Source organism: Hyperolius riggenbachi, chromosome 3, assembly GCF_040937935.1.
Source record: "Hyperolius riggenbachi isolate aHypRig1 chromosome 3, aHypRig1.pri, whole genome shotgun sequence".
Lineage (NCBI taxonomy): Eukaryota > Metazoa > Chordata > Amphibia > Anura > Hyperoliidae > Hyperolius > Hyperolius riggenbachi.
Genome location: NC_090648.1, coordinates 7,203,827 through 7,216,171, shown reverse-complemented (window position 1 = coordinate 7,216,171; position 12,345 = coordinate 7,203,827). Strand labels below are relative to the sequence as shown.

General features: G+C 50.2%; 1 protein-coding gene across 1 annotated transcript in view; it reads left to right on the top strand.

The window, feature by feature from the left end:
• Positions 1–12,345, top strand: part of LOC137560838 (thialysine N-epsilon-acetyltransferase-like) — a 68,197-nt gene that overhangs the window by 20,633 nt on the left and 35,219 nt on the right. The window contains exons 2-4 of the mRNA XM_068271973.1: positions 3,420–3,499; positions 6,307–6,358; positions 8,859–8,942. Coding sequence (XP_068128074.1) covers positions 3,420–3,499; positions 6,307–6,358; positions 8,859–8,942 — 216 coding nt within the window. The remainder of the gene's footprint in view (positions 1–3,419; positions 3,500–6,306; positions 6,359–8,858; positions 8,943–12,345) is intronic.

Sequence of the window (12,345 nt, the reverse complement as noted above, 5' to 3'; positions counted from 1 at the left end):
GCTTGCTTGGCTTACCAAGGGTGAAAAGGAATAATTTGCATATTTAGTAGTGGTGAATTGTGGGTAATCACAAATGTTCACTTATAGCTGAATTTTTGCATATTTTATTCCATTTTAAGAAGGCAAATTACACCAAGCTTTGATTTTTTTTAGTAGAAGGTATTTTTGGTCCTTTTTATCCCCCTATACATTCTTAGTATTTTGGGTCACCCTGAGCTGCTTGGTTACTCTGTTGTACTGGTCCAAGCCCTATCTCATACAGCCTTATCAATCCCTGCCATGTACTGATGAGGACAAAAACTCTGAAACAGGCTGTCACATGTGGGTTTGATATGACTGTGCAAAATTTAAAGCTATAGGCTTGCAATACACCAGCGGCTCTGGATGCTTGCTTGGCTTACTAAGGGTGAAATGGCAAAATTTGCATATTTAGTAGTGGTGCATTGTGGGTAACCACAAATGTTCACATAGCTGAATTATTGCAGATTTCCTTCTGTTTTAGGAAGGCAAATTACACCAAGCTTTGCTTTTTTTAGTAGGAGGTCTTTTTGGTCCCTTTTATCCCCCTATTCATTCCAAGTGGTTTGGGTCACCCTGAGCTGCTTGGTTACTCTGTTGTACTGGTCCAAGCCCTATCTCATACAAATATATCAATCCCTGTTATGTACTGATGAGGACCAAAAGTCTGAAACAGGTTGTCTACATGTGGGTTTGATATGACTGTGTAAAATGTAAAGCTATAGGCTTGCTATACACCAGCAGCTCTGGATGCTTGCTTGGCTTACCAAGGGGGTAAAGGGGTAATTTGAATATTTAGTAGCAGTGCATTGTGGGTAACCACAAATGTTCACTTATAGCTGAATTATTGCAGATTTCCTTCTGTTTTAAAAAGGCAAATTACACCAATACAGTGTGCGGCATTGCAGGAAGTGACGACAGTGGAACGCACGATGGAACATGGAAGAGGTGAGTCATCCCCGCCCGCTGCCTCTTACTAATAGTGGCGGCTGCTACTGTGCTTAAGCAGGAGGTGGAGCGCACATGGGGTGAGGGGGCAGGGGGTGTCCAACCGCCCTCCCAGCCGCTGTGCCCAATACCCCCTTCCTGCCCTCTACCCTCTTATGTGACGTATGCTACGCCGCGGGTCGGCTAGTTTTGTTTATTTCGCCAAGTACAATGGGTAGTCCCTGGAATTATTTCTGTAAGTATTAGCTATAGAAACATGCTGCGATTAGAGTAGATGCGCTGCCCGAGACAATCATCGTCTCATGTATGGCACCAGCAATATCAGCTCAGAATGCGGCTCCAAGAAAAGCTTTTGGGTTAAGCAATGATCGGAGTTAGAGGAATGAGCCCGACACTGCTCAGTACGCGGAGATGACATGATAGCACTTGTATAGACCCCGGTGCCCGCTGAGAGAGGGGGGCGTGCCGCTCCTGGCTCCACCCCTTTTGATCCGAATCGGTTCATTTTGATGATCCGGATGATTCGACTCACAAAAGAGATTCGGATCAAAGATCCGAATCGTTCATGATCCGGACAACACTAATGGGCAATACAAGCAGCTTAAACTGCCCGACTTCTTCACAGGCAACCTGTAAACATAGGGCGGCTGGCAACACTCAGGAAGGTGAGAAGCAGGCTGCACAGTGTTGGAGTCTGTGTGGAGAGGGAGCGAGACAGTCGGGCAGGGTGGAGGAAACCGGGTTTTGACAGGCAGAAGGCGGGAGGCGGGATCAGGGGGCGTAAACCGGGATAGTCCCGCCCAAATCGGGACTGTTGTGAACTATGGAGGAGAGCGTGGCAGATCGATGGGGAGGGGGGACATTCCCCCCCCCCCCCCTCACCTCAGGCTCTCCTCTCAGCGCTCCCCTCCTACAATCATTGGTGGCAGCGGGCAGCAGCAGCAGCGGCAGGCTAAACACATTACCTCCTTCTCACCGGAGGTCTTCCGATCTCTAAGAACAACTTCCTGTTTACACAGGAAGTTGCATGAAGCTCTTAGAGAACGGAAGACCTCCGGCAAGAAGGAGGTAATGTGTTCAGCCTGCCGCCGCCGCTGCTGCTGCCCGCTGCCACCAATGATTGCAGGAGGGGAGCGCTGAGAGGAGAGCCTGAGGTGAGGAGGGGGGAATGTCCCCCCTCCCCATCGATCTGCCACGCTCTCCTCTTATACTGCGACCCCTCCTGCCCCCTGAGCGGGCCCTAGGGGGCAGGGGTCGCATGCCCTATTGTTACGCCAGTGAGTGGCATTAACCATCACAGACACTTGGGTGTTTTGTGTGAAAACTTATTGAACATTATTACCCTATCTGGAGTTTGTATATTTTATTCCAGACATGCATGGAGAGCGCAGCAGTGATTATTGAAAGTAAAATGAATCAGATGTATTCTAAGGTTAATTATAGAACATTGTATTCCCTCTCCCCAACAGTATATAGGGGGGGAAGGACTTACCGACGTAGCTTTGGTCAGCTAGGAATTTACGACGAGGATCTGGTGTTCTGGTCCCCTCTGGCCTGGGCTGACAGAATACTGTTTTTTTAGCCAGGCTAAAACCTAAAGGGGTACTCCCCAGCACAGCTTTGTGGGAGCGTTTACATACGGTGAATGCATCTGGTGCAGGTGAATCCGTCACAAGGTGGTCTTTATAGTCCACCAAATCCGAGTTCATTCCAGCATGTTTAGGTAGCAGTAGAAAGAAGGAAAGGCAAGATGGAGGAGGCGATATAAATGTCCTCTCTCTTGTAGAGAAGATCAGTGAGATATACTAATTATTCTGGGTTTTGGGCAAACTTAAGGCAGCTTGACTTCGGTTCATTCATAATCTGAAGGAAGTGGATTTAATTGGTCAAATTCCAATTTGCATATCATTTATGTTGAATTTGTATACTAGCCGGGATTTCTGGCATCTCAGTGACCATCTCTGGTGAGGATTTATGGAAGGACAGGAAGAGATGAAGCAGTTTGTAGAGGCCCGCACCCACTTTGCGATTTTCCCATTGACCGGCAATTTTTTGAGCGATGAGCGGTCATTTCCAGGATCTGGCGATGTGGGTACAGGTGCACGATCATGTGAGTGTCCCTTAGTGTCACGCAGCGATAACGACTGTCGCGGCAGATCAGATCTTTAAGTTCCCCGATGACTCCTGCGCAAAGTACCGCAATCTCTTGAAGTCTTGTTCGCGTCCATCGTGTAACGTTGCGTGACATCGAGCATACCCTCTGGCCGGAAGATGGATCAGCTGAACGCTCGTTGTCAAGGAGACGTCGCTGGATCCATCTTCCTGCATCGTGAGGTGAGTATGCAGGTTAAGAGATAAGGTGATCTTGTTGATCGTGTCTTCTGTAGTAACGAGGACTTGTTGGGCAAAGCTTTGGTAACTGCTCACTGCATCTCCTGTGTCATCCATGCCAGGTACTGCTCCCGGAAAGATGGCGTATCACATCCGGCCTGCCGAGCCCAGCGACAGCCCACACATTATGAGGATGATAAAGGTGAGTGGTATTTATTACATTCTATATCAGGAGCATTGCAAGGATCCTCAGGGATGGATCTGGGGGGGGGGGAGGGGGAGGGGAGCGGGTATCTTGCCCCAGGCGCAGTTTGTTGAATTCTTAAAAAGGCGGCAAAATAAATGGCAGTTTACGTGCCAAAACCTGACCTTTAGGCGCCAAAACCTGACCTTGCCCCAGGCGCAACTTGGTCTTGCTCCATCCCTGAGGATCCTAAGAGATCCGAGGCACTGTTGGGCACTCCAGCCAGAAATGGGTGTGGCCATGCACCACATTGTGGGTGTGGTCATGGGTGGAGCCACACTTACATGAACTCAACAGTGGTCTAAGTAGGCCTGCCCAGCAAAATGTTGGATGAAGCTCCCTCTCCAATAATACAAAAAAGAAAAAAGAAAAAAAATGCAGCATATCACATAAATAGGCACTTAAACATAATTAGGCAGAGTTACCTGGCTTCTGTGATGTCTGATTATCTGGCAGTTCCCCCATAGCATTCCCTGACCTTCTAGCCGACCCCCTCCCAGTCCCCATGCTCCCACGGGCCTCCCATTGAGGCACCACAGCTCCCAGTATGCACGCCATTGAGATACCACAGCTGACTCTGCCTGGGGGACATCCTGGGCACCCCAGAATAGATCCAAGGCATGTGACACTGAACTTTGGGGCTAGCGGCGCCCCTGTTCTATATTCAGGCTCAATATGTGATTGTTGGACTTTTCATCTCACAAGCATGGAGTGATGTGACTCAGGAGGACATCAGATCTTCAGACCCTGACATCCACCATCAAAGAATTCACAATTCAAGCTTACAGGCCTGACTATGCTCAGTACTGGATCTTACCACCAGAGAAAGATCCATATACCTCCGAAGTATTCTTAGAAGGACTGTATCATTTTATCTTGGAGAAGGATAGACCCAGAGAATCCAAAGACCAAAAAGACACAGAAATACACAGGAGCCAGTAGTGCAATGTGTCACGGTATTGAGAAATGGAATTACTACTACAAGGTTGTATTGGCTATTGCTCTTCAGGAGAGGTAAACTAACTACTGCCTCTACTTTTTGAACAGATTTGTATTGTTTTATATCTTTGGGCACCTCCACCTTCAGTGTCTATCCTCTCATGCTGTCTGGGTTACTATTACTATTACTGATTGGCTGAATACTGTGGATCTCTGCATGGTCGTAGGATGCTGTGCCGAGTGTAGTTGTACCAGTAATATTGGTGTATCTGGTATCTGATCAGCAGCTCCTATGGTCATCGTTGGTGGTGGTCAATGCAGTGTGAGGATTGGAGTCACGTCACCACATGTTTTGGACTGTGTTATGAAAACCAGTTATTTTGCACCATATTTTGAACCTGTTTTTTTGCTGACACAATTCATTCCCTGTTATTTCAACCATTGGCACCTCTCCCTCCGCTCCTCTGGAAAGACGTCTGGTAAGTTGTGGAACATGGCTGCAGAGCACCATATTAGTGAAGCCAAGGTCTGGTCTTGGAAGTCCGGTTCATAGTTGTCAAGCCAGTTAATTTAAAAGTTGCTAGAAGGAGTTTGATTCTGGGCTCTTTGCAGTGACACAGGTTATCCCACTTCAGACAAGGGGCGGCTTGTCTTAGGAGGAGGTTGTTGTGAAATATTACCAGTCAGTCTCTTGGAAGTATAGTGTAGGTTTATTTACTGTACAGGAGACAATACAATATGTCTGCCGAGGAAGGCATAGGGCCAGGCAGATACTAGACACTTTGGAATAAATTATAAATTCTAATTATTCCACCTACCCTGACCACCAATTGGGTTCAGACATATAACTTAACTTATTATTTCCTAAATAGAGAAGTTCCTTTAGTCTGTAATTATTTCTAGAGGTATTTGTATTAGTAATTGCAGGTTATAACTCCAGGTTAGTTAGACTTGTGAGATACACACAGCCTCATCTCTTATTCAGGAGGCAGCACAAATCATCCCCAACTCCACATTCTAAGCTCATGAAACCGTGTGAAAGAAGAGAACCAGTATTAATGTATAGGACAATGGAAGTGTGGCAAAATGGCTTACAGGAGGCCAAATCTTGTTATAATACTTTCAATTTTACTTCACGGTATTGTTTTGCTGAAACAAGCAATTTAACAGCATGCAGTTTTGTAGAATATAAGTGTATGTTGTAGCATTAGGGTTCACCTTCACTGGAATTAAGGAGTCCATCACAAACCAAAACAACTACCCTAGGCCATCAATCCTTGTCCGCCAGGCTTCACATTTGGTGCTATTCATACAGATAGAGATTGTGTTCTTGGCACTGACCATATTTAGACAGCAAGACAGTGGCCAAGATTCATGCTTCCAGAACCTGGATTTTCTGCTGTTTTCGGGAGGGAGGAGTCTGTTGTCCATGTGTTTGTTAGTTCACATCAGAAAGAAAATGGCATAATTAGAAGCAGTGAAACATGCAGCACACCAAACAGCAGAACCTTCTGGTCACCCCAACAATAGTGGTCATCGCCCAACACCCATCATCCAAGTAGACAGGTCCTCTCATTGGGAACACAGGCTACTCATTCCAGCTATGGTCTGCAGAACCTGTGTGTGGCTGGGTGTTCTGGATGTGTGGAATGAAGGAAGGAGCAGAGTCCAAGGTGACAGGGTGGTGGGGAAATGACCGAGCCACATACAGAGATGAGGGGGTGAGGAGTGTCAGACGAGCACTATACACATGAAAGATACATTAATATTTATGTGCGGGTGATGTTACTACTGACTCTCAGTTACTCTTATCTCTGCTTTCCCAGGAACTGGCTGAATATGAAAAGATAACCCACTTCATCCATTTGACTGAGGAAGGTGAGAGGGGAGGGGGGGGGGGGAGAAACAGGGAGAGAGACAAGGAGGGAGAGGGAAAGAGTGGTGGTGAGGCAGAACTAGGTATCTGAGAGTCGTCTTCTGCTGATGTCTGGAGAGGAGGAAGACAGAGGAGAAAGAGGAGGAGAGTAAATGAGTGGAAGGAAAGAGGGGAGGGAAGGGAGAGAGAAAAGTTGAGGAGAGAAGGGGGAGATGAGTAGGGAAAGGATATGAGGGGAGGGTGAGGAGAGAAATAAAGGTTGGGGGGGGGGGGTGACAGGCAAAGAATGGAGAGGATTGGATGGAAGAGAGAAAGTGGGGTGGTAGAGAAGGGAAGAGGGGGAGAGGAGTGGAGTGGAGTGGAGAGAGAAGGAGAGGGATATGGAGCAGAGAGGGATGGAGGGGCAGAGAGGGATGGAGGAGGAGTGGAGAGGGGGAGGAGATGAGAGGAGTGGAGAGGGAAAAGGAGAGGGATAAGGACTCGGAGCAGTAAGGGGTGGAGGAGGAGAGGAGAGGAATGGAGAGAGGAGGAGAGGGATGAGGAACAGAGAGGGATGGAGGAGCAGAGAGGGATGGAGGAGGAGTGGAGAGGGGGAGGAGATGATGAGAGGAGTGGAGAGGGATAAGGAGCAGTAAGGGGTGGAGGAGGAGTGGAGAGGGGGAGAGGAGAGCAATGGAGAGAGGAGGAGAGGGATGAGGAACAGAGTGGGATGGAGGAGCAGAGAGGGATGGAGGAGGAGTGGAGAGGGGGAGGAGATGATGAGAGGAGTGGAGAGGGAAAAAGAGAGGGATAAGCAGCAGAAAGGGGTGGAGGAGGAGTGGAGAGGGGGAGAGGAGAGGAGTGGTGAGAGGAGGAGAGGGATGAGGAACATAGAGGGATGGAGGAGCAGAGAGGGATGGAGGAGGAGAGGATGAGAGGAGTGGAGAGGGATGAGGACCAGAGAGGGGTGGAGGAGGAATGGAGAGGGGGAGGACATGATAAGAGGAGTGGAGAGGGATGATGATCAGAGAGGGATGGAGGCGGAGAGGAGGAGGAGATGATGAGAGGAGTGGAGAGGGATGAGGAGTAGAGAGGGGTGGAGGAGGAGTGGAGAGGAGGAGATGATGAGAGGAGTGGAGAGGGATGAGGAGTAGAGAGGGGTGGAGGAGGAGTGGAGAGGAGGAGATGATGAGAGGAGTAGAGAGGGATGAGTAGTAGAGAGGGGTGGAGGAGGAGTGGAGAGGAGGAGATGATGAGAGGAGTAGAGAGGGATGAGTAGTAGAGAGGGGTGGAGGAGGAGTGGAGAGGAGGATGAGATGATGAGAGGAGTGGAAAGGAGGAGGAGATGATGAAAGGAGTGGAGAGGGATGGAGGAGCACAGAGGTGTGGAGGAGGAGTGGAGAGGAGGATGAGATGATGAAAGGAGTGGATAGGGATGAGGAGCAGAGAGGGGTGGAGGAGGAGGAGTGGAGAGGGATGAGGAGCAGAGGGGGGTGGAGAAGGAGTGGAGAGGGGAGGAGATGAGAGGAGTGGAGAGGGATGAGGAGCAGAGAGGGGGGGGAATGAAGAGGGGAGGAGATGATTAGAGGAGTGGAGAGGGATGAGGAACAGAGAGGGATGGAGGAGGAGAGGAGGAGGAGATGATGAGAGGTGGGGAGAGGGATGAGGAGCAGAGAGGGATGGAGGAGGAGTGGAGAGGAGGAGGAGATGATGAGAGGAGTGGAGAGGGATGAGGAGTGGAGAGGGATGAGAAGTAGAGAGGGGTGGAGGAGGAGTGGAGAGGAGGAGATGAGAGGAGTGGAGAGGGATGAGTAGTAGAGAGGGGTGGAGGAGGAGTGGAGAGGAGGATGAGATGATGAAAGGAGTGGAGAGGGATGGAGGAGCACAGGGGGCGGAGGAGGAGTGGAGAGGAGATGATGAAAGGAGTGGAGAGGGATGAGGAGCACAGGGGGCGGAGGAGGAGTGGAGAAGAGGATGAGATGATGAGGAGAGTGGAGAGGGATGGAGGAGCACAGGGGGCAGAGGAGGAGTGGAGAGGAGGATGAGATGATGAAAGGAGTGGATAGGGATGAGGAGCAGAGAGTGGTGGAGGAGGAGCAGAGAGGAGGAGGAGTGGAGAGGGATGAGGAGCAGAGGGGGGTGGAGAAGGAGTGGAGAGGGGGAGGAGATGATGAGAGGAGTGGAGAGGGATGAGGAGCAGAGAGGGGTGGAGGAGGAGTGGAGAGGGGGAGGAGATGAGAGGAGTGGAAAGGATTGAGGAGCAGAGAGGGGTGGAGGAGGAGTGGAGAGGGGGAGGAGAGGGATGAGGAGCAGAGAGGGGTGGAGGAGGAGTGGAGAGGGGGAGGAGATGATGAGAGGAGTGGGATGAGGAGCACAGAGGGGTGGAGGAGGAGTGGAGAGGGGGAGGATATGATTAGAGGAGTGGAGAGGGATGAGGAGAAGTGGAGAGGGGTGGAGCTGATAAGAGAGGCAGAGGATAAAGATGGGGGTTCACTCACAATGACAATATTTCTCAATCCCCAGTTCTGCATCGGGACGGCTTCGGGGAGACTCCCTGGTTTCGCTGCATTGTGGCTGAGCTGCCGGAGACAGAGAGGAGTGAGAACGGTGAGGAATGACTGGGAACTAACTTCCTCCTCAACTCTAAACCCCCCTGTCATAATTTATCCCATAAAGGGAGGGGGGACACCAAGAGCCCAATAGTGTGATATTGTATAGATGGAAATTAATAATGAGTAATATAACAATGTAATACTCACAAACCAGGGTTACCATTAGGCAACCACTGTGAAGGCAGGTGGGGAGATTAACCTGACCCCACTCAGGATTAAATGTCGCTCTCTGTAGATGGGAAGAAGATGGGTACAACCCTCCACCAAGGGTGGACTTAGCAATATGTAGAAGCTTTCCAGAGGCGCCAATAGAATAAAAGTCACTTAAACGATTTAATGCCTATTTTTACTGTGGAGTATAAATAAATTGTTGTTTGACTGTTGATGCCACAGTCCTTGCTTTGTTTGCTTTGTCTGCATGGATGGAATAGGCCCACCACTGCCCCATCGGTTTTAAGCTCGTTTAAGTGACTTTTATTCTATTGGCGCCTCTGGAAAGCTTCTACATATAATTCATCCCATATACAATAAGACAAATCTTATAAATAGCCCTCCTGGCTGCCTGTTATTCACCAGCAGCCTGTGCATCCTGTACACCAGTGCTTCTATATGGGCTGTCCAGTCCACCATCTTCCTCTGCTCCCTGCGCTGCAGATATCTGTGATCTGCACATCAGGTCTGAGGAGTATTCAGGGCACAGGCAGGAAAGGAAGAGATTACAATCATCACCTTCAGTTGGCAGACAGTCTGAGGGTCTGGGATCTACAGGGGACAGGCAGTCAGGGGGTCTGGGATCTGCAGGGGGCAGTCAGTCTGGGGGTTTGGGATCTGCAGGGGGCAGACAGTCTGGGGGTCCGGGATCTGCAGGGGGCAGTCAGTCTGGGGGTCCGGGATCTGCAGGGGGCAGCCTGGGGGTCCGGGATCTGCAGGGGGCAGTCTGGGGGTCCGGGATCTGCAGGGGGCAGACAGTCTGGGGGTCCGGGATCTGCAGGGGGCAGACAGTCTGGGGGTCTGGGATCTGCAGGGGGCAGACAGTCTGGGGGTCCGGGATCTGCAGGGGGCAGTCAGTCTGGGGGTCCGGGATCTGCAGGGGGCAGTCTGGGGGTTCGGGATCTGCAGGGGCAGTCAGTCTGGGGTCCGGGATCTGCAGGGGGCAGTCTGGGGGTCCGAGATCTGCAGGGGGCAGACAGTCTGGGGGTCCGGGATCTGCAGGGGGCAGACAGTCTGGGGGTTCGAGATCTGCAGGGGCAGTCAGTCTGGGGTCCGGGATCTGCAGGGGGCAGTCTGGGGGTCCGGGATCTGCAGGGGGCAGACAGTCTGGGGGTCCGGGATCTGCAGGGGGCAGACAGTCTGGGGATCCGGGATCTGCAGGGGGCAGACAGTCTGGGGGTCTGGGATCTGCAGGGGGCAGGCAGTCTGGGGGTCTGGGATCTGCGGGGGGCAGTCAGTCTGGGGGTCCAGGATCTGCAGGGGGCAGTCAGTCTGGGGGTCCAGGATCTGCAGGGGGGGCAGATCGGGGACAGGTTAGATCTGATTTGTTATATTTATGTCAGAAGTCGGTTTATCCTTGAACTCACACAGAGAGGACCTTTTATCGGATCCATTTATAAAGCGCATTATGTTAATCAGTTCAGACAAAATGCTTCTGTGTCCATTTCACCTCTACGATGACAAGAGACACGTGACCTCTGCTGTGTGACCTCATCTCACACCAGTGACATCATCACACAGAGTGCCAGATAATCAAATTAAGTCATGTAGCCTGATTCTTTACATTGTTATGTGTGATATGATACATGGAGGAGGGGGAAACTGCTGCTGTACATATCAAAGGGGCAAACGCAGGATTTTTAAGGGGGGATTCCTGAAAGGTCCAGAAGTAGAGATGTAGCGAACGGTTCGCTGGCGAACTTTGGTGGTTCGCGTTCGCCTAGGGAAGGCAAACTTTTGCGGAAGTTCGGTTCGCCCCATAATGCACTATTGAGCAGAACTTTGACCCTTTATATGACAGTCAGCAGGCACATTGTTGCCAATCAGACTGCACTCACTCCTGGAGCCCCACCCCCCTTTATAAAAGGCAAGGTCCTTGTGCCATTTTACTCACTAGTCTGCCTGCACTAATTAGTTAAGGGACAGCTGCTGACAGATGCTGCTAAGGAAAATTTACTTAGACTCCCTCACTCCCTCCTCCCAGAGGGACTCATCCAGGGAATTGTAGGCTTTTAAAAGCCAGCTTACATACCATGGCCGGGAATTGAATCCAGGTCTGAGTGCTTGGTAGTCAGCTGTCTTAACCGCTATACCACAACCAACACTACATACTGCAGGCAGCCCAAGCTCTGCATCATACTGTGTATATTTACCAGCTTGCCTGCCCTTTAATTGCACTTTTATCAGCTAGCCAGTGTTTCACATTGCCTTACAACAACAAACCTGAATACACAAGGCACTGGACCGGCCCTAAATCACTGAATGAACGGCAGCCTGGGGGGAGATTGCCCCCCTTCCAGCCAGCACTAGGGGAAGGGGGGAAACAATGGTGAGGAGGAGTGGAGAGACTGAGATAGAGCAGATAGTGTATCTGTATTGCAATCCCACATCACACAGGCTACTTGCATGTAATGTGTCTCCTGTCCTGAACATATAGCTGAAATATATTTAAAGCACATGATTGCAACATGTGGGTAATGTGTGCAAAAAAACATTTCTGCTCTCTGCTCGTCCCTTCTCTGTCCACCTCCTCCCTTCTCTGCCCACTCCCTGCCCTTCTTGGTCCACCATCCCCCCCTTCTCTGTCTGTCCACTGCAGGGAAAGTCCTGTCCTGCTAGTCATTTCACCCCCCCCCCCCCCCCCCCCCCCCCAATGCTTCCCTAGTAAAGTGATCCGAGATTCGGATCAAAGATCCGGATCTTTTCAATGATCCGATTCGAATCATCCGAATCATTGAAAAGATCTGGACTTCCCATCTCTAGTCCATAGGGGTGTGGAGAATGTAAGGGATGGTCAGCCTCTCACACAAGCTACAGGCAGCCCTCCTGGAGTTTAGGGACTGTCAAAAAGTTTTCAACCTATGAAATACCTTATGTAGCTGTCTACATGCAGTCTTTACATTAGGGAAAGAGCAGAGTTTTCCCACAGACCCTGCAGGGGGCAATCCTTTGTATATTTACCAGCTTGTAATTATTATTATATATTTATATAGCTCTGACATATTCCACAGCGCTGCACAGAGACCACTGATCCATTCCCATCAGTCTCTGCACCAGAGGAGCTTACACTCTAATGTCCTCACCACAGTCACACACTATTATTATACATGTATATAGCTCTGACATATTCCACAGCACTGTACAGAGATCACTGATCCATTCCCATCAGTCTCTGCACCAGAGGAGCT